General features: G+C 38.6%; 1 protein-coding gene across 11 annotated transcripts in view; it reads right to left on the bottom strand.

Moving 5' to 3' along the window:
- L3MBTL3 (L3MBTL histone methyl-lysine binding protein 3) overlaps positions 1-19,716 on the bottom strand; it is an 81,316-nt gene that overhangs the window by 26,716 nt on the left and 34,884 nt on the right. For all 11 annotated transcript variants that reach the window (XR_010605926.1, XM_065631215.1, XM_065631208.1 and 8 more), the window contains 6 exons: positions 18,895-19,030; positions 16,085-16,176; positions 15,392-15,543; positions 5,593-5,669; positions 4,087-4,172; positions 1,198-1,308 (listed from right to left, as the gene is read on the bottom strand). Coding sequence is in view for 10 of the 11 variants with exons in the window: in XM_065631215.1 (XP_065487287.1) it covers positions 1,198-1,308; positions 4,087-4,172; positions 5,593-5,669; positions 15,392-15,543; positions 16,085-16,176; positions 18,895-19,030 (654 nt within the window). In the remaining variant the exon portion in view is untranslated. The remainder of the gene's footprint in view (positions 1-1,197; positions 1,309-4,086; positions 4,173-5,592; positions 5,670-15,391; positions 15,544-16,084; positions 16,177-18,894; positions 19,031-19,716) is intronic.

The following is a 19,716-nucleotide window of genomic DNA, read 5'->3' as shown; positions in this document are numbered from 1 at the left end:
TCCCCAACATACTGGTAACAATTTTACTAAAATCAGACTAGGCAAGATAAGGAGCTGAAACTGAAGAGAAAATTAAGTATGTGACTTCCCAGGAATTCACCAGTATGGTTATACATGCTTTTTTTTTTTTCAGGGGAAAGCTAAATCTTATTTGACCTCTGTACTAGTAAATAGCTCAGATCTCTCATGCATGCATGTGGATGCACATACACACAGATACATACCAACAGAGCTCTTTCAACATATGCTACAGAGTCAAATTATCACCCTAGAAGCTACAAATCCTGACATTTTAATACACTAGGCATGAAAGGGGGTTTCTGTTCAGTGGTGGTTTTTTGTTTGGTTTGGGTTTTTTGTTTGGTTGGTTTTTTGCATGACCAACCTAAAGTTTAGATAGAAAACGTGTAAATGTGAAGACATTGTTTCTGATGACTCCCTACCACCAGTTAATTCAGAATGAAATGCCAGCTGCATTTCTGCTTGAAATACCATGCATGCCTAATAAATCTGTACAACTGCAAACACAAATATCCTTCATATCCATCTAACTGGATCTCTGGAATATGCCTGCCCTTCTAATGGTTAAGGGCTTCAGAGAGTAATCTGGTTTCGTAAAATAAAAGAAAAATAGTTCAAGTATACAACTTCTGGAAAACTGGAATTTCTTAAAAATACATTACTAATTAATGCAATCTAAAAACCATAATTAATATAAACTTCAGAATTGCAGAATTCCTTGACAAGGCACAAGAGATCACGGTTCTTTTTTCATATCTCCCTTGTATCTCTCTCCTCTGCCTGGAAGTTTATAGAGACAGATTCAATTAACCTAGCCCAAATATTTTCTGGGCCCTAATACAAATACCACAGCAGCTCTGTGACACTTGATATTAAATCATCACATTTCTTGATAGAATAGACAACTGGTTTATATATCAACTATTCCCAAAGCAATTTTCGAACATACTGAACTCTGCTCTCTAATTACCTACGTCAGCAAATTTTAACTAAGAGGATAATAGAACAACCTCTTGCAAAGGAATTATATGCATATTAATCAGCAAAAAGCTTAGCAGGACACAGCAATGTGACTAATTTCTTCCTGTGCTTAATTTTACAAGTATAGGATTTTGGTTCTACAAAGCACTCATCAGTCACTCAAGCAGGATAGCACAGTAATACAGAGAGACTTACTTTTATTCTGTAGTCATCAGTATCTACAATAGTTGCTACTCTAATAAATACTGGATTTCTCTTGTCAACCACTTCAAGTTTCATGTTTTTCTGAAAGCCATGTGAAGGTTTCTAGAAAAGAAGAACAATGTTATGTGAAACAGAAGAAAACCCCCAAAATCTCACACAACTATAAAATATACAAAATCCACAGCAAATTTTCTGCTTTCATTTTCTCAAACTTGACCTCCTCCTCCAACAAATCCAAGCATAAAAAGGTGATTCAAACCAGTGCTGCTAAACTAGAGAAACAAAGTAACTACTTGGGGATTCCAGGTTCTCCACTGAATCCTTCCAAGCAAGGAAGTAGGGAGCTTTATTTTAAATCAGTTGTTTAGGGTTTGTGGGGGTTTTGTTTTGGATTTTGGTTTGGTTTGGTTCTTTCTGTCTTTTTGTTTGTTTGGTTGGTTTTTTTGTTGTTGTTTGTCCTTAAATTGTCTAGAGAAGTTTTCCCAGAGATTTTTGCCAACAGTTTCAATGCAGTATTACATACCAGCAGCCTGAAATGTCTATGAAATTTTCTACAGGAAGCATACTTGTATTTTTTAGTATGAGTTTTTGCTTTGTGGATCAAACACTTATTCTTCAGTCTTCTACTGAAAACACAACATGGCATAACAGTAAATACTCAGAACAAACAGGACCAAATATCTGTTTTGTGTTGCTCTTTTGGCAAAAAGGTGTCTGTGTTAGGAGTATCAGATTTTATCTTTGCCATCTACAGCTATGAAATCTAAAGTAAAAGCTACTTCCATTTTAAAGGAAGATATGCGCAAGATGTTAGGCTTTTTATTTCAGATTTCCAGGAAAATAACGTGCCTGTCCCTCTAAGACTTTCCAGAACATCAGTGTTTTTGCTTCAGCTGTAGCTTAAGAACTCTATTTTCTCCCACAATACAATATAAAATACTGTGACTGTCTCAGGATGACTTCACCAAAACTCCAACATAACCAGCATTTTATTCCCATTAAATCTGCTTGCTTATTTATCACAATTAGCATTAATATGGTTACCATTATGTCAGTACAGAAAGGAAGGAGGAGATTTTCTCTGGCTATGAAACCAAAAGGCAGAGATGAGCTGACTCCCATGCAGTCACACTCTCCTTGGGGACAGACTTTTTAGCAGGGCTGGCTATGATAGGACAAGACATAATGGTTTTAAACTAAAAGAGAGGAGATTCCAATGAGACATGAGGAAAAATTTTTTTACAGTGAGGGTGGTGAAACACTGGCACAGGTTGCTCGGAGAGGTGGTGGATGCCCCATCCCTGGAGACATTCCAGGCCAGGCTGGACGGGGCTCTGAGCAACATGATCTAGTTAAAGATGTCCCTGCTCATTGCAGGGGGGTTGGACTGGATGACCTTTGAAGGTCTCTTCCAACCAAAACCATTCTATGATCCTGTGATTCCTTGCCCTCCATCTTCAAAGCCGTACAGACTTGTCTGTGTGACTTTTTGGAACCCACACCATCCCTGGCCGCAATGTGCCAGTATGGTTTCTGTAACAGTGCTGAGCCATGCCAGCCAGTGCTCTCTCTCCCAGTTTAAGGCTGTAGGTGCCTGTGCGCTTGCGGCATGTCCTCTCCAGTTTCCCAATGCAGACACAGCCAGCTGACCCTGTGGGTCACCACTGGGGCATTCTCACTGCCAAACCCCACAGGGCGGCTGTTCCCTGAATCCCAGGGGGAGAAATTAAAACATGGATGCACCATGAGAAAAAGAAAATGTTTGCTTTTAGCTCGATGTAGTCAAGGTCACAGCCCTCCACTGTTTTGCCAAGGGCACACCTCTCAGATACAACCAAGTACCTTCCTAATTCTTGCTCCGAGTACTCTTGCTGAGAACGTAAGATTGAGACACATGATTAAGCCAGACGTACACCGTGTTTCAAAAAGATGGACCAAATAACAAATATATAATGATTTCAAAGGAGTTCCACCTTCTTGAAACACCCTGTATTTTGGGGTGATAAATGGCAGATCAGTAATAAACTCTGGTGATCAATTAACCCCAGGAACTGCTATAAGCACCACATTTCTGCTTCTGTTAATTCAGCTCTTAGCAAAGTGTTATTCAGAATTAGTGACCCTAATCTGCAAAGCCAAGGCAAACCAGCTTCAGCGTGCTCTGAGACAAGGGGCTGGGAGCTCCCAGCCATCTGATCCTGGCTCCTAACTGCAACCCTTTCTGCAGGTCCACTTTCCTCACCGAAATCCTAAGAGCTCAAGAAAGATGTGTGTCACTGAAAGAAACCAGCAAGTGCAAAGCTGAAATAAAAGGATGCTGCCCACAAACACCATAGCTGAGCTGGGGAGCTGCCTGTGGATGCTGCCCCCATGCCCTAGTCGCAAGCTCACAGAAAAAAAAAAATTCCACCGAAGGGTATTGAATACAAACTCTCTCTTGGCTACTGTCAGAGACAATGGACTAGATGGGCAACCAGACTAACTCCCTACAACCATTTTTACATTCTCACTGTATTTATTGCACCCTTTAAAATGTACAGATAGAAATATATATGTTCAAAATATGTTATGATGACTCAGTAGCTATCTCATTAGTTCTAATAACCAGGCAGTAATTTCCCATAGCAAATTACATTCATTAGTAATATTTTATTGCATTTAATCCCATTTATAATGATTAAAATAATAAAGTAATAGTGATTTATAATAATTATCTGATTTCTAACAGTGAACTGCAAACTTGCATAAAAATAAACTGCCTATTATGCAACTAATTAACTGGATACATTTGGAATCATGGGAACACCAGATATGTATTCTCTTCTTAAACTAATTAATTATATGCACTTAAAGGCATGCAAAAAATAAGCATTTTCTCACCACTTTAAAAGCCCGTGCAGGTGCAGGTAATGAACTGGTTTCTTCCAAATACTTCTCCCAAGAAAAATGCTTAGCATGTGGATAATCTGTCACAGAAAAAATATGAGATAAATTAAACATAGCAATGCAAACAGTAAAACTGGTGTCTAATTTACACAATGCCCAACACTACTAAAATTCTGTTCTGATCTGTGCTTCAGATTTATAAAATGATTACAAGAAAGGCTATCGTAAATTGTCTCCGACACATTCACCATGTAGGTCACAAAAACCAACAATCTTCTCATATACAACAGTGAGTAGCTAGCAGAAAAAAGTCACAACTGCTTTGGATATGAGAATATAAATAATGCCAACTGGAAAAATCTGTCCACTTCATTCAAGAAATTCATTCAAGTAATTAATTAATTCATTCATTATAAGCCTAGTCCTGTAGTTTATAAACAGTAATTTACTGGCAAACACTATCTAATCAGTGGTAACTTTGTACCACAGTAAAGCACACCTGACTACTTGCTATTCTTTTACTGAATCTAACTAAATTTCTAAACAAATAGCCTGGATATTTACTACAAGAATAATTTACAGACATCATCAAAGAAGATGTTGTCTTTCTGAGAAAGTGTCATGTTTGCACTTTATGCAAGAAAAACAGAGACAGCTTTGCTCTTAAAGTCAGTGCCTGTCCACCTTCACGCTGCACTACAAGTTTAACTTGAAGTTTAAACACTTTGATTCATAATCTAGAACAGAACAGAACCAAATTTGATTTGTTTTAAAAGGGGTTTTACTGAATAGTAGGCTTTAATTAACCTCCTGACAGATGGATTGCTTATGACTTTTCAAGACTGCTGGTTATTAGAATTCCTGCCAAAATTGTTTTTAACCAGTTGATATTTTCCATGTTCTTAGACCATGGATGGCACTTTATGCAATAGGGCATTTAGATTATTCAGCTATACACGACTGTCCTGAAAAACAGTGATGGTCTTGTATTTCATACTAATGAATACACTTTCATTCTTCTGTATTGTCTCTCTCATTGTGTTTTCCTCCCTTGCAAAGAACCCTTACAAGTTTGATTCCTTGATCATGTAAGGCAATGTTCTCACGAACCCATTATCTTGCATGTGTAGTTCACGTGAAGATGTTCTTATGCAACAATCTCACACACCTGGAATTTGTTCTATCAGCATTTTCACAATGTGAGTCTTAGAATAAGTGAATACATTCAGCCAAAAATACAAACTTGTTCAGATGCCAAGGGGTATCTTTAGTGGACAGATGTCTCTTTACTAAAGCAGCATACATTTGCATACTTAATATATTGTACTTCTACTTTCAATATATCATGTTCTGTAAAAAAAAATTAGAACTTCTGAAATACCAGTTCCTAATTGCAGAAAGAAAAATTCAAGAGAGGTAACAATAAGCTTATTGTAAGTTTTAATGCTGCTAGTGACTAGAATTTCCTTAAATTTTCCAGATGTGTAATAAGACACAAACCTGGTGGGGTGATGAGAGTTCTTTTATGTTCTTTACACCATCCAACAGGATGAATATGTGGGCTAGCTGCCTCACACCTGGAGGAGGCAGAGAAAAAAGGCAATTAATAATGCAGTCCTTCAGACATTCTATTATGTTTAGAAAAGACATACAAAAAATATTTAACAAATTCCAAATAACCTATGACATCTTCAACTCCCATTTAAACTGCAAACATAACCTGAAGATATGAACACATTTAAGAAAGACTTGTTACCACCTAAACAAGCACAAGGTTTTATTTACAATTTCACTGGAAGACTGAAAAATCAAGTCCTTTAAGTCAGTGGCACATCTCCATTGAGAAGCTATAACACTGGAGCTGAAAACCTGACACATAAGAGACTCTTGGTAGAAACATGTTGGCTGGTTGCAAGAACACAGACGGGGCTTCGCAATGCCAAGACCAAAACATTAAACCAAAAGCTTAAAGACCTTGATTAACAACCCAAGTTGCACCTGGGGGCAGATTAGAAAATCATGTCTAACTGCAATGCACTGTCAATAACAAGTAAAAATTGAAAACCAGATCCTGAGCTATAAACATGTTGTTATAACCCAGCAGCACAAAAGCAAAGGATATCTGAGAAAAACTGTCAGCAAAACAGAATGAAATAGCATTTTAGGCCCCAAACTGCCTGAAAGAATCTAGAACTAATCAGTGATCCAAGAATGCAAATTGCCCTAAAAAAGCTGATCAAACTCTCCTACTCAAGGGACTAACAACTTCCCATATTTTCTGTAATGTGCATCAAATTTTGCACTAATGCTGTTGCCTGTGGCATGCCACAAGAACCACAGAAGACTAATGGAGGCAGGGTAAGCTACACTTGACATGTGGTGGCATCTGTCTGAAGCAAGGCAAGAGAGATCACTCACTGTGCTCACTGGTTCAGTCACATCATGCTTAGAAGAAAGCAGCAGTAGATGCTGGCTATCAAATTCTTTTAGCAATACAAACCCCCCCCCCCCCCCCCACTGCAAAACCATAACTGATATAAAAGCAGATGAGAGAAAAACTGTTTAAACATTCAGTATTATTTAACTATTATATGTAGAACCGTATAATTTTATTACATATAATTATATTATTTCATAACATAATACATTATGTACAATATAACATATACTATATATAATAGATAATGTATATACTACATTCTATAATTATTATATTATTACTCATTAGGAAAGCCAAAAATTAAGACTGATCTACAAGAAATGTAAAAAGCCGTCAGACTCTGTTACGAAACATGTACCATTCCTATTTCCACATGGATATTTAATGATTGGTTTTGAGTTGGCTGAAGAATTAACAGTGCTTTTTAAAGAAGCAGATAGCAGTTATGTAGTCAGGGTGACTAAGGAACATCACGCTGACACAAAAAGCTAGCACTACTCCTCATGGTACTGTGCTACTCTATGCAAACACACTGCCTCCATTTAGCTGGAAACTCATATATGCCCTGTTTCCTCAAAAGTAAGATAGGGTCTTATATCAATTTTTGCTCCAAAAGATGCTTACTTTTTTACGTGTATAGCTGCCTGGACACTATTTAAATTGACTTTTTTATGAACTGTAACTAGGGCTTATTTTTGGAGTAGAGCTTATATTTTGAGCATCCTCAAAAATCCTGAAAAATCCTGCTAGGGCTTATTTTCGGAGTAGGTCTTATTTTTGGGGAAACGGGGTAACCATGTAACTCCCATGTATATCTGTCCTTAGGGACCTCACTTCTCTCAGGAGCCTGTTCCACCAAACTTATTCTTTAGTTAGATAAATCAAATATTACAGTGCAGTAGCTCTCTCTTCCACTGTTTCCTAACCCTGAAGGTGTTTCAGTAGCTGACAATACATATTCCCAGCTATGTGCTATCTCTCTTGAAGAATCCCATCTCTCCAGTGGCCACAAGCCCAGTGCCTTACTCCAAAGACCCACAAAGGCCAACAAACTGCAGCCTGAGTAAGCTGAAGTAGTTGAGGCCTTCATTCCTCATTCGACAGGGAGGGATCAAAAAACAAAGCTGAAGCAGCCAAGTGGTAGTCTAGATAGAAACACCCTCTCTCCCTCCTGCTGAAGGAATGCTGCTTTCCAAACACTGAGCAATTTTTTTTTAATTTGTTTCGGTTGGAAGAAACCCTCAGGATCATTGAGTCCAACCATTACCTAACTCTAGCACTAAACCATGTCCCTAGGAACCACGTCCAAATGCCTTTTAAACCCCCCCAGGGATGGTGACTCCACCGCTTCCCTGGGCAGCCTGTTCCAATGCCTGACAACCCCTTCCATGAAGAATTTTTTCCTAATATCCAATCTAAACCTCCTCTGGCACAACTTGAGGCTGTTTCTTCTGTCCTGTCACTTGTTACTTGGAAGAAGAGACCAACACCCTCCGTGCTACAACCTCCTTTCAGGTAGTTGTAGACAGTGGTAAGGTTTCTCCTCAGCCTCCTTTTCTCCAGGCTAAACAGCCCCAGCTCCCTCAGTCGCTCCTCATCAGACTTGTGCTCCAGGCCCCTCACCAGCTTCGTCACCCTCCCCTGCACTCTCCAGCACCTCAATGTCTTTCTTATGATGAGGGGCCCAAAACTGAACACAGTATTCAAGATGGGGCCTCGCCAGTGCATCATGAAAAGACGACAAGCAGAAAGCATCCATGCATTAAGACATGTACTTCATATACAATAATCATGGCACGAAAACACTGACACAGCCATTGTGATCCAGTTTCTATTCACTCCCTCTGTGAAGTCATTGTATCAACCATCAGGCTGGAGAGTAACATGTATTCTCCCCCTTTCCACTCAGCCCAAGAGTTACTAATGCAAAATACCTGAACAGCAGGTCTGCCCTCCCTGATTGTTATAAAATAGTCATTATCTGCATCTACCCAGAAAGTATGATCATGTGAGAAGTTCATACTAATTAAGCTCCCTTAATTAGCAGTACTAATTTATATTTTTTAAAAAATATCACATGTTTATAATCTGTAATACCTAAGAGGGTGCAATGAACTGTGCCTGACAGAAAAAGAAGTCGAAGGTAAATTAGCAGACAGCCTAAAGTCTTAAGGCTTAGATCAAAACACTGGGCCTGCAGAGCTTGAACACAAACATGTTTTAAGGATTGCAAAAGGAAACACAGCACAGAAAAGACTGTAGACTAAACCCTGGGCTACAGTCACATCGCAGTTTCAAACCTGTGCTGCATAAAAGAATACACAGAATAACAGTAATTTTTTTTTTTTTAATCTAAAAAGTGATTTTACATTACTTTAAAATTCAGTATGGATGTACTTCAACAACAGAAATGCAGGTTGGGTGCCTCAGCAGCACTGCCTCACAAGAAGCACTTCTCCAGCCTTCCACCTAAAAAGAGTCAAACACTAATGATGAAAAATACTGGTTGACGCGCTACAATTATCTTGTGGCTTTATGTATGAAAGAGCTCTGCTAGTATTTCTTTGTAATGATGCCAAACAGATCAATTTCTAGCAGATAAACCTACCTTTGATAGACTCTGTAATGGTCCTGACAATAGCCAAGGATTCAATTCACTTCAAGAATACCAACCTTTTGTCCTACTACGATATATAAAGCTATACTGTATGTATTTAGTATTTATGGTATCACACTAGGTACTTTCTAAATCACTGAAGTTGTCATTAATAAAAGGAAGCAAAAGCACTTTTGTGATAATTTTGCCATGTTATAACACAGCATCTGACTCCTAGAAATGCTCTGCCCCAAACAAATCAAGACAAAAGGTGAATACTTCACGCTTCCTATGTTATCTTCCTTTCTCTTTACAGTAACTGTGAAGCTAACGCGCAAGGGAGGCAGCCCTTCTCCTATAGTTCTCAAGTTGGAGTTTTACATGGAAGAATTTTACACAGATGAGGTATCCTTCTGCACTGGAAAGTTCATATACAATAATCATGGCACAAAACACTGAAACACCCATTGTGATCCAGTTTCTATTTAATCCCTCTGTGAAGTCAATGTATCAACCATCAGGATGCAGAGTAACATGTATACTCTCCTGAGTTAAATTTGGGAACAAGATCCGTTCTCACAAGTCACTATGGTATTATCAGTATTATACTTAAAATAATGTGCCAGACATGTAAAAACACTTATCAGGACAAACCTTCTCAATGTGTTTGTCCTGTTTTGCTTTTTCAAGCATAGTATGAACACACATTTTTATAAAATTTTGAGAAGTAAATGCCACTGCACACAATTCTGGCCTTGAAGATTCAAGAAGCATCGAATGACCAAGGTATGTTGCAATGAAAGAGGTACTCCTAGAAGATGTTCTTACATTGCAGCAATGGGAGCAAACACAGAACACAGAGCAACTAGTGCTCCACACCACAGCACTGCAAAATAGCACTATAAAACTTCCACAACATTTTTATTTGCTTTAAAAGAAAAAGCCAGTCATTACAGATAAGCCTATAAGAAACTTCTGTAACCATGGTGGCCTCAGGAAAAAAAAAAAAAAAAAACACCACAAAATCCCTGTTCCAGCAAAACCAGATCACACAGTCCATCTCTACCTACTGATTTCACACAGCATTTTAGCTTCTAACAGTCCATTTAACGATAAAAAGTAGAGATCAGTAAAAGTCACACACAATTTAAAGTAAAGCTATTATGCTTAAATGTGTGTTATTTCATGGACATATTATCTAGTTTGGAAAAACAACAATAGTCTATCACTCTAAGCCCAAGACTTGTCAGCTGGAATGCTAAAGGCTACTCTGACTTTTCACAACCAATTTGCCACGTCCCACAGCTTTTTATTGCCTTTGTTCCAAAACAGAAGGCAGATCACCCGGCTCATGCGCTTCATAAAACATGATGATCCATGAATTGTAAGGATGCTGGCTAGGCCAAAAAAGGCTACCACCACTAGCAGGAGGTGAAGAATTTTGCACCTCCAAACCTACCTGCCCCTGGACAGCACTGGAGCAACACCACATTCCACCAAGCAGTGCAGTAGTGACATTTAGTAGTGTCATTTAGGTTGGAAAAGACCTTAAGATCATCAAGTCTAACCTTGTCAATTTAGCACTGCTAAGTCCACCTCTAAACCATGTGCTAAGCACCACATCTAGATGCCTCCAGGGATGGTGACTCCACCACTTCCCTGGGCAGCCTGTTCCAATGCCTGACAACCCTTTCTGTGAAGAAATGTTTCCTAATATCCAATCTATACCTTCCCTGGCGCAACTGGAGGCCACTTCCTCTCATCCTATCACTTATTACTTGGCAGAAGAGACCAACACTCATAATTCATGCCACTTGTAATCCATTCTTTCCATTGCATAAGAACATGCAGATAGAAAAAGACATCTATTACCCACACTGGAAACTGAAGCTAATCCAGCAAGCTGAAGCAGAAGAACGTGCCACCTGAACCCCTAAAAGAACCACGCAGAGGGCAGAATGAGCGGTAGCTCCACTGAGTTATGGACAGCTTAACCACATCTTAGAAAAGATGGCGAAGCAGGGAACAGCTACATGATGCAAAAGGCCAGGAGGAAGCTCAGCAGTAAGGAAAGCTGAGGGCAGGTGACAACGTGAGCCCCTGGTGCGTTCACCACTCTGCAGGAAAGCAACACATGTACAGCTCAACAGACCTCAAATCACGGCAGCACAGCATGGCCCAGTGGGAAACTGAGACATGGAAGAAGACTCAGTATTTTTCTACTGGTCACTTTCACACTGTCCTGTTACATTTTTCCCAAAAATCTGTCTCACATATACAGCCCACTAAATTCAGATCAAAAGAGATGGATGATAATGCTTGCTGTTTAAAAAAATGAATATTCAATTCTTTCAGAAAAGTATTTTCCCAAATGGGTCTCCACCTGAAGATCTGGACAGAGTTTTTATTTAGTAAACCATATTTTCCTTAAAATAAGCTGTATGTGCTATACAGCTTTTAATGTTTTGAAATAATTTCTGATTTTCCCTTTTGGGGAAACAAACCTTTTGGTATTTTCATTTTATTAAATATAGATCCGACCTGTAATGAAAATCTTATCTATCCAAAACCACTCATACACACATGCATTATACTCATAAATAATAATATGCACTCAAGAATGCTACTTCTACAACTTCTCGATTGTGAGATGTCAGTCATCTAACTGTGCATTAAAAAAGAATAAATAAAAAAAAAAGAAAGAAAGAAAGAAAAAACCACATCCTGCAGCCCCATCTAGTGCATAAGTGAAGAATACTTCATAATTGACGACTGGCATTATTTTAGGTCAGGACTTCCCAAAATGTGGCCCATGAGGTTATGGTATGTGCCCAGAGGTGGTATAGCAAGCCAGATTACCCAATTTTCTATTTAAAGTCTTATCAGACAGCTGCATCACAATTTTCATGAAATTTTAGAGCTTTAGGGTCAGATAACAGTCCATTATCCATCTAAATAGTTTAAAGCATGCACTGTGACTCATGATTCTTTAAGGTTGTTTTATCTTCTTTTTGACATAACACAACCCCTTCAAAAACACTGTTCCTTTCAAAAAGAGATTGAAGCAAAATTAATTATCTCAAAAATTAAGCAAGCAGAGCACAACTTTTAAGGACTTGGCTGTTAGCAAAGTAGCAGATGCTGGGGAAGAGCAGAACTGGCCTCTTAGTCTCACACCAAAATCCAGCCTGTTCCAAAACTCATACAGGTCAGAAAATGGTTCAGAAAAATCAAAAGCCAATTTGTCTTCACAAGGCACTTTAGAAATAATTTTTTCTAGACAAGACGGACAGGAACAGAATGGCAAGTGAAGCATGGGACATCGTACTTTCTCAATGCTCCAGTAAGCTGCTACCAAAAGTTGACCGTAGTGCCTTCTCTGCAGGAGAAGTTCAGCCCAAGGCAAGGACAAAGGCAAGCAGGGCCCCCTGACCCAGCACGGCCATCACTCCATCTCTCCTGTGGGCAAGCAGCAATGAGCTAGCACAGCTTCACCTGTGTTTGGGTTTGGTCACAAAAAAATTAGGAAGCTGAGGTGATCTAAGTCTGTGTATAAACAGAACAGATGCAAGAGAATGGAGAACTGAACTCCAGTGTGGACCTGTAGGTAATTCATAGTTCAGACATACCCAAAGATTCCCAAATTCTATCTCCAGATTCAGACAACCGTAAGTAATTTTGGAAATTCCACTCAGAGGGAATGCCTTTGGCTCTCAAAGAAGTATTATTTGTTTCATGAAAAAAGATGGGATAGATGGAAACGACCTGATGGCTTGTGTCAGGTAGGTCAAAATTGTCCTTCCTGAAGGAAAGCCTTAAATTTGTCAATTTTGTTCACTTGTCTTCCCTCTAAAAGCCACCGTCAAAGGACAATTTAATGGGATCTATAATACACTGGAAGTATCAATGCCACGCATTAAAGGGCTGTAGTAATGACTAATTCTAGACAGCATTCTTATTCTCAACCACTAACTTATTTTCTAATGCTCAGGAAAAAGTCAAAAAGAGTATCTTCAGGCTGATGGTCTGAAGCATAAAAAAGCTTAGGTGATGCTAATAGATTTCTGTTGCTTGAAGTCCAGTAAAATCAGTCAACTGTCTTTTAATTATCCAAAAGAGGAAAGAATTTTTGTACTCAATGAAAAGTTCAATCTACCCAAACTAAAACATAAAAGGTATACAGAAAAAAACCCCGTTCTTGTTTGTAATATGTTTGTAATAATCAACTGCATAAAATAAATACATAATTTTTCCTTCACTATAATTGTGAGATTAAAACTTCTACATAGACACAAGGAAACTGTGAGGCTCCACTCTGGATAATCCCAAGAGAACTTTTCCATTTTAGTTACAAACACCAGTTGGTAGATGTGAAACTTACGCACCTAAGATATTTTAAGGAACCTACAAACCTGGTATCTAAAATTAAAAATTTAAGTGGGATGCATTCAGGATGCATTTTCAGGCTCTCTTTTAGTTGGTCATTCCACTGCTATTTTCATTTGCTGTTCTTTTCTCCCATTTTCTTTCCTTCCTCCTCTGTTCACTCTTATTCTCTGTCACAGTAATGCAGAGAGGTAGGCCGTGCCACTCAGAACCTAATTTTCATGCAGAGTATTTCCAGCAGCATTTTCTTGCTTCTTCCAGGAAGGTATTTTACAGTTTCACCAAAAGAAAAAAATCTTCAGCTTGGCTTCAGTAAATACAGCTCAAGTCATCTCTCAAACACCTATATATTTTACTTCCATTTTCCCTTATCCTTTAAGAAGATATTATTTCATGTATTCTACATACGAAATTCAGAAAACCCACTTCAGAATACTACAACTGCAAAAATGTAATGCCTGGTTAGGTACTTAGAAACAGCTTTTCCCTCTTCTGCGAGGATTGGTGGACAAACTTCCTTGTTGACATGGGACTATTAACAAGCCTGAAATGCACAGTATGTCTGCCATATATAGTGCAATATCATAGAGAGATACCTATGCTACCTCTGAACAAACTACAGGTTATATTGCATTGTGTTTGCCATAAAAACTTTGCCTAACTGCTGTTTTCATGATTAATTAATGGCGTAACTTTATTAGTGAGCATTTAAATATCAAGAAATTCAGAATACCTTTTCCCAGTCCACACTTTCTTGCTGCTTTGTAGAGGAAATGTATATTCTGAGTTACTTCTTCATGAACATAATTACTAGTCTTTCTGGTCTTTGACTCATATGGCCTATTATCTTGATATTCAGTTCCTGACTTCACTGTTCGCCGCTGTTTCAATAATTTAGTTCTCCTACAGCTTATTTGTCATGTAGCCCATTCAATCATTTTTTCAAGAGATGGACTCACAAAATTTTAAAGTTACATCAGTTTTACATCATTCTCATTGACATAGTGCCTAAGCAGTCATCAAATACAGATGAAGAAAACTTTCTTCATTTATGTTCACAGGATCAGCCCTACAATTAAGTTGCCACTGCTGAATCCCAGACATAGGCTTACAATGCTGTAACTGTTCTGCAGTAACTTAGTCTTCAAAGAATTTAAGTTATCTAAACTATCTTCCAAAATAAGACCCAAGTGCAAATACAAATCTGCCCTGTGACAGACAAAGCCTGAATTTCCTTCAGGATCTTTATGTTTCTAGTATCCATCCATCCCATCCACTGACTTTTCATATAGATACACAAAGCACCTCTACAATACAATATGCAGAAGGGTCATCTCTTACACAGGTCAGGATACCAGGATCCCAATCTCCAGAGCAAAGCGGAACACAAAACACTAAAAGCGGGTTTTGCCACTATCCTGATGCTTTACAGAAGATGGCTAAGTTTGGTCTGAACAACATAGTGGTTCAAGAACCTTATGAGAAAATACAGCATTTCTTTCAATTTACAAATATATGCAAACCTAACTCCAAGCAAAATTAGTCACATTATCATGGTCCATATTCTTCGCTAAATATATCAACCTCAGCCACGGTATGTAACTGAAATGAGAAATTAATCCACAGCTCCAGATGTATCAGCACAAGAGAACACTCACGTGACACAATCTCTGGAGATTTTTTATGTGCAACATGATATGTAAACTTTGATTCCTCCAGTCTGCCACTGAGACACACTTTGGTGGCCATGATTACAAATCTAGCAAAAGTTGGTATGGTAACTGTATTGACAGTCTGGAAAGTATCACAGAAAATACTGCTTAAAGCTAACACATTTCTGATATGTCTCGCTGGGATACAAAACAAAAACATCATACCAGTAGTCGTAACTCTCATCCCAGTTGTCAAAATGAACCAGAAAACGATTGTCCACCATGTCTGTTACCGTAGCAACACAAATGAAAGTTGGGTTCTTCTTGTCTACGGCTTCCAGCTTCATCCCCACTCGAAATCCCGATGGAATCACTGTCTACATAGAGAAAGACATTTAATTGAAAATAAATACTGTAAATCCAGAAATCTCCCCAGTGTCCACAATCAATATACTCATGTTATTTCTAAGTTTCCCAATTAGCTGCCCCAACAGAGTGGCAGCAGCCTAATTAGTTGACATGAGAGATGCTCAAACACAAAGACTTGTGGTTTATGAAATAAAAAAGCCCTAAACATGCTGCTAAAATTAAATGTGTTGGTTTTAACTCTTGGATACTCTCTTGGAAAGACCATTCTTGTTCCACAACATTATGGTGCGAGTACTAATAACATGACTTAAACTTCATTTAACATAACATTTCTGAATGTGCCAGATCAGATGTTTAAACAGATTAGTAAAAGATTAAAGGATAAGAACTGCGGAAGTGAACTAAACTGGAGATTGTTACTGAATCTGTTGTAACCATTTTTATCCTAAATTTCAGGTCTTGGGTCTGCCATCACTGAAATGTGCTGTGAGTCTCCTCTACACATGAGCATACTAGCAACTTTCCACACCATTAGTAACGAGTACTTACTGCATTCTGGTTTTCAAACAGTGATTTAGGAGCCGCTTGAGCCTTGCATGCCTTTAGGTATGAGGGCCAGCTGAATTCTTCTTCCTTATACCCTAAATGAGGGTCATAAAAGAAAGGCAAGAAATTATAGGCATGAAACACAAGGTGCAGGCACGTGCTTTGATCCTAACTGACAAAATTATTTTTTCCATCCAGTTCTAAACTGTTTCTTACAATTTCAAAACTGAAAATATTATGCACTGTTAACTGTTTATTCTAATTTAACATAAACTGAGTTTAAAACTGCTTCTTAATGCTACTCCAATATGAACTCAATGAGTCTGAGGGAGGACTGGTTTGGATTATTGGAAAGTTTAGCACAACACACTTTAGAGGAGCTTCTGGAGTTCAAAAGAAAGTTGATGAAGCCTTTTCTATTTTTATTTGGGCATCTGGCATTACAAAGAGGAATCATGTTCTTTATTTAGGGCTAGCTGAGCTTCCTTACCAAAATGTCAAGCTTTCTTTACACTAACTGAGCAAAATACTCTGCTTTCTTGAGCTGCACATTATTAGTTTTTTATAGTTGGCTAGGACTGACATTTGAACTGTTCCTAATCTTCATCTGGGAGGAAGAATAGTCATATAAATAAAGCACTAGGCAAGAACTCAGGAGATTTCACTGCAGTTTCAATTTCACCTCCAAAACAAGCTGGGGAATATTTCTTACAAAATCACTGCTCTGTCCCTGATCTCCAACCTCACAATTCTGGCCATCAAGGGACCTGACAGTCCTTGACGGGCAGAACGTCTAGTGGCAGCCTAGAAACTGAAATCCATAATTCCACCAGGTTCCAAAAATTAGTCTCTGCAAGGTATCAGTTTTATACTACAATCTCCCTCCCTCCAAGTGGCACAGGCTACAAGTCACCTCTCTCCTCTTGGAACAACAAAACTCCACAAATATCAGTAAAACATCAGTAGTGAAAGCCCTCCTCTTGAAAAAATAGAAGTATGTTTAATTGATGAACAGCTGGTTACTCTCAGCCTCCTTTGAATACATGACTCTACCATACTGTTTGTTCCTCTTCCATCCCATGTGCAAGCTTGGCTTGCACTAGGACAATGGAAGAAGTCCCATGACTACAAGAGCAGGTTTCAGCAATCACACCACACCTCATCAGCGATGAAATGGTTTACCGCTGAAGTGAAGTGACAGAGCCAAGCCATGAAAACAGCAGAGCCGAGAACAGCCGTGCTATTCAAAATCAAGAATATGTCTTGGGGATGGTAGGAGTACATAGCTGTGCAGGATGACAACCAGAACCCTGAGAATTACCATCATATATCCTCCTAACTTGTCTGCCTCAACACTTGTGATAGGCTCCATGTAAGTAAAAGCTCTATCCACTGCTTCAGTAGGGTGAAAAAAAAACAAAACAAAAACATCACAGAAGAACAATCTTCCCACCAACTTAAAACTAGAAGAGAAACTGGAGAAAGTTTTCATGAAAGTGACTCAGAGACAGACAGTAACTTTCCTCCAGCAGCAATAATTCATTGATAACAAAAGCTTAAGCTTTCTAAACCAGGCATTTAAGATGGAAAAGATGACACCATCACAGATATAAAACTTACTAAGCATGCTGTAACAACATCATTAACACTATAACTGGGGACTGTTCATTTGCTACATGTAACTTACTACTTCAGTGAAGGCCAACCTTCTGAGAAATTCTGATGTATGTTCAAGAAATTGCCAGTTATGCAGAACTACACCCAGTGAAAACTCCCGTACTAGAGCGGCAGCACAGAGCACTGGGGCCTGCAGCCAGCGGGGCTCACAGGGCGCTCAGAAGAGCAGTACATGCTCCTTCATACTCCTCCAAGGCTCAGCTGCAGAAATGCCACCCTCTCCCACACTGGCAGGCCCTCTGCCTCTGCACTTTCAGTGGCTTTACTCTCACCTTCCACACCCCAGCAGTTACATCCACAGATTTATAGTTCTCCACAATGCATCCTTGTGACTGTGTGCACTCATCATTTTGCAGTCTTTTCAAACCACGTTATCCTACCCACACTGCGTATGTCAAAACATCACATTAATTTATTTCTCACTCTCCTGTCTTCAGGACTTGCTCTCTTCATCCTCACATACTCCCTTCCTACCCCAAAAGAGAGCCCATTTCTCTCTTTTTTCAAGGTACAGTTCACTGCAGATGCCCTCCATCTACCAAAATAAAGGAGTTACTTAATCTGAAATAGAATAATTAAACAAGCAAATTACACATATTTCAACACATGTATACCATTTACATAAGCTATGTACAAATTATGCTTTCAGACTTGTAATCTTACCCTTTTTTCTCCCTCTTTATCTGTTAATTCCTCTTCTGTCTCTATTTCAAGCTTACTCTTTGTGTCAACACATGTACAACAATGGTGATCAATACCTAGTAACAAAAATGTCCTAAGACCTTCCACTAAAGGATTTTCAGCTGCCTGTTTAAGCATATGTGTCACCAGTATGCTGCCATTTTACTTGCAATTAGCATTCACTTAGGGTCTAGTTTTGTTGTTTAACTTTCTTTCTTAATGCCTTATGAATTACTCTCATGGTTCATTTTGTTTACTCTGAATTTCCACTGAATGAAAAAGGTACGATTTAAACTTCAAGATTTTAGCCAGAGTTAGTGTATAATTTGCCATGTTCAAATACTCTGATTAAATGAACAATAAAGTTTCTTCTAAAAAAAAATAACTACAGCATTGCACAGACAGTCTTGACCTCAGAGATATGGAAAACAGACACATTTCATACTAAACAATACCTTTAGGTGGATGAAGCTTGTGACCTGTTTTCTCACACCATCCAACAGGATGAATGTCGGAAGAATCAGCATTCACCCAGAAATCATAACAATCTGGGTATCCATCAAAATGGAGTCGTATTCTGTAACCACAAACCTAAAAGCAAGAATGTACAACACACAACACTATGTTTTAAGACGCTTCCTCTACACATAACAGCTTCTGTTCAGTATTACGTATCTTAACAGTGTGCTTTCAGTCAGCCTTTTACTTCTGCTCAAGCCAACACTAGATGAATAAATTCATTTGACAAAAAGGAAAGAACAAAAAAGCAAAGCTATTCTCAGTCTGAGTGCCTCCTCTTCTGGTGAAAAGAGTTAACTAAAAGCTGGATATTGCCATTAGTGTTCAAATACTTGAAAACTGTTCAACCCAACATCAAAATAAAACAGAAACCCTACAAAAGAGCACGAACACATCTGATATGATCATGGAGAAAGCACAGATGGTATTTTCAAGTTATCCCTATTCATCAATATGCAAGAGAGCACTCAACAATAACTATGTTCAACAGGCTCTCCAGAGAGATACTGAGAACTGTTAATGGACATAAGAAGTCAGCGGAGGTATCCCCCAGAGCTTCATTATTCCATGAATAATACGTTAACCACCAAGAGGAACAGAAAAACAGGACATACAAGCCCTCTCTCTGTACAGAAGTTCTCCACATCTTTCTGAGTGCCAAATGCCATAACTTTCCTGCAGTCATGAGTGAAAATCTCTTGACATCAAGGTCACCCTATTTTATATTTAATTTACACTCTGACGTGGCATCTCAGAAT

Source organism: Caloenas nicobarica, chromosome 3, assembly GCF_036013445.1.
Source record: "Caloenas nicobarica isolate bCalNic1 chromosome 3, bCalNic1.hap1, whole genome shotgun sequence".
Classification (NCBI taxonomy): domain Eukaryota; kingdom Metazoa; phylum Chordata; class Aves; order Columbiformes; family Columbidae; genus Caloenas; species Caloenas nicobarica.
This window is presented reverse-complemented; position numbering and strand designations above follow the sequence as displayed.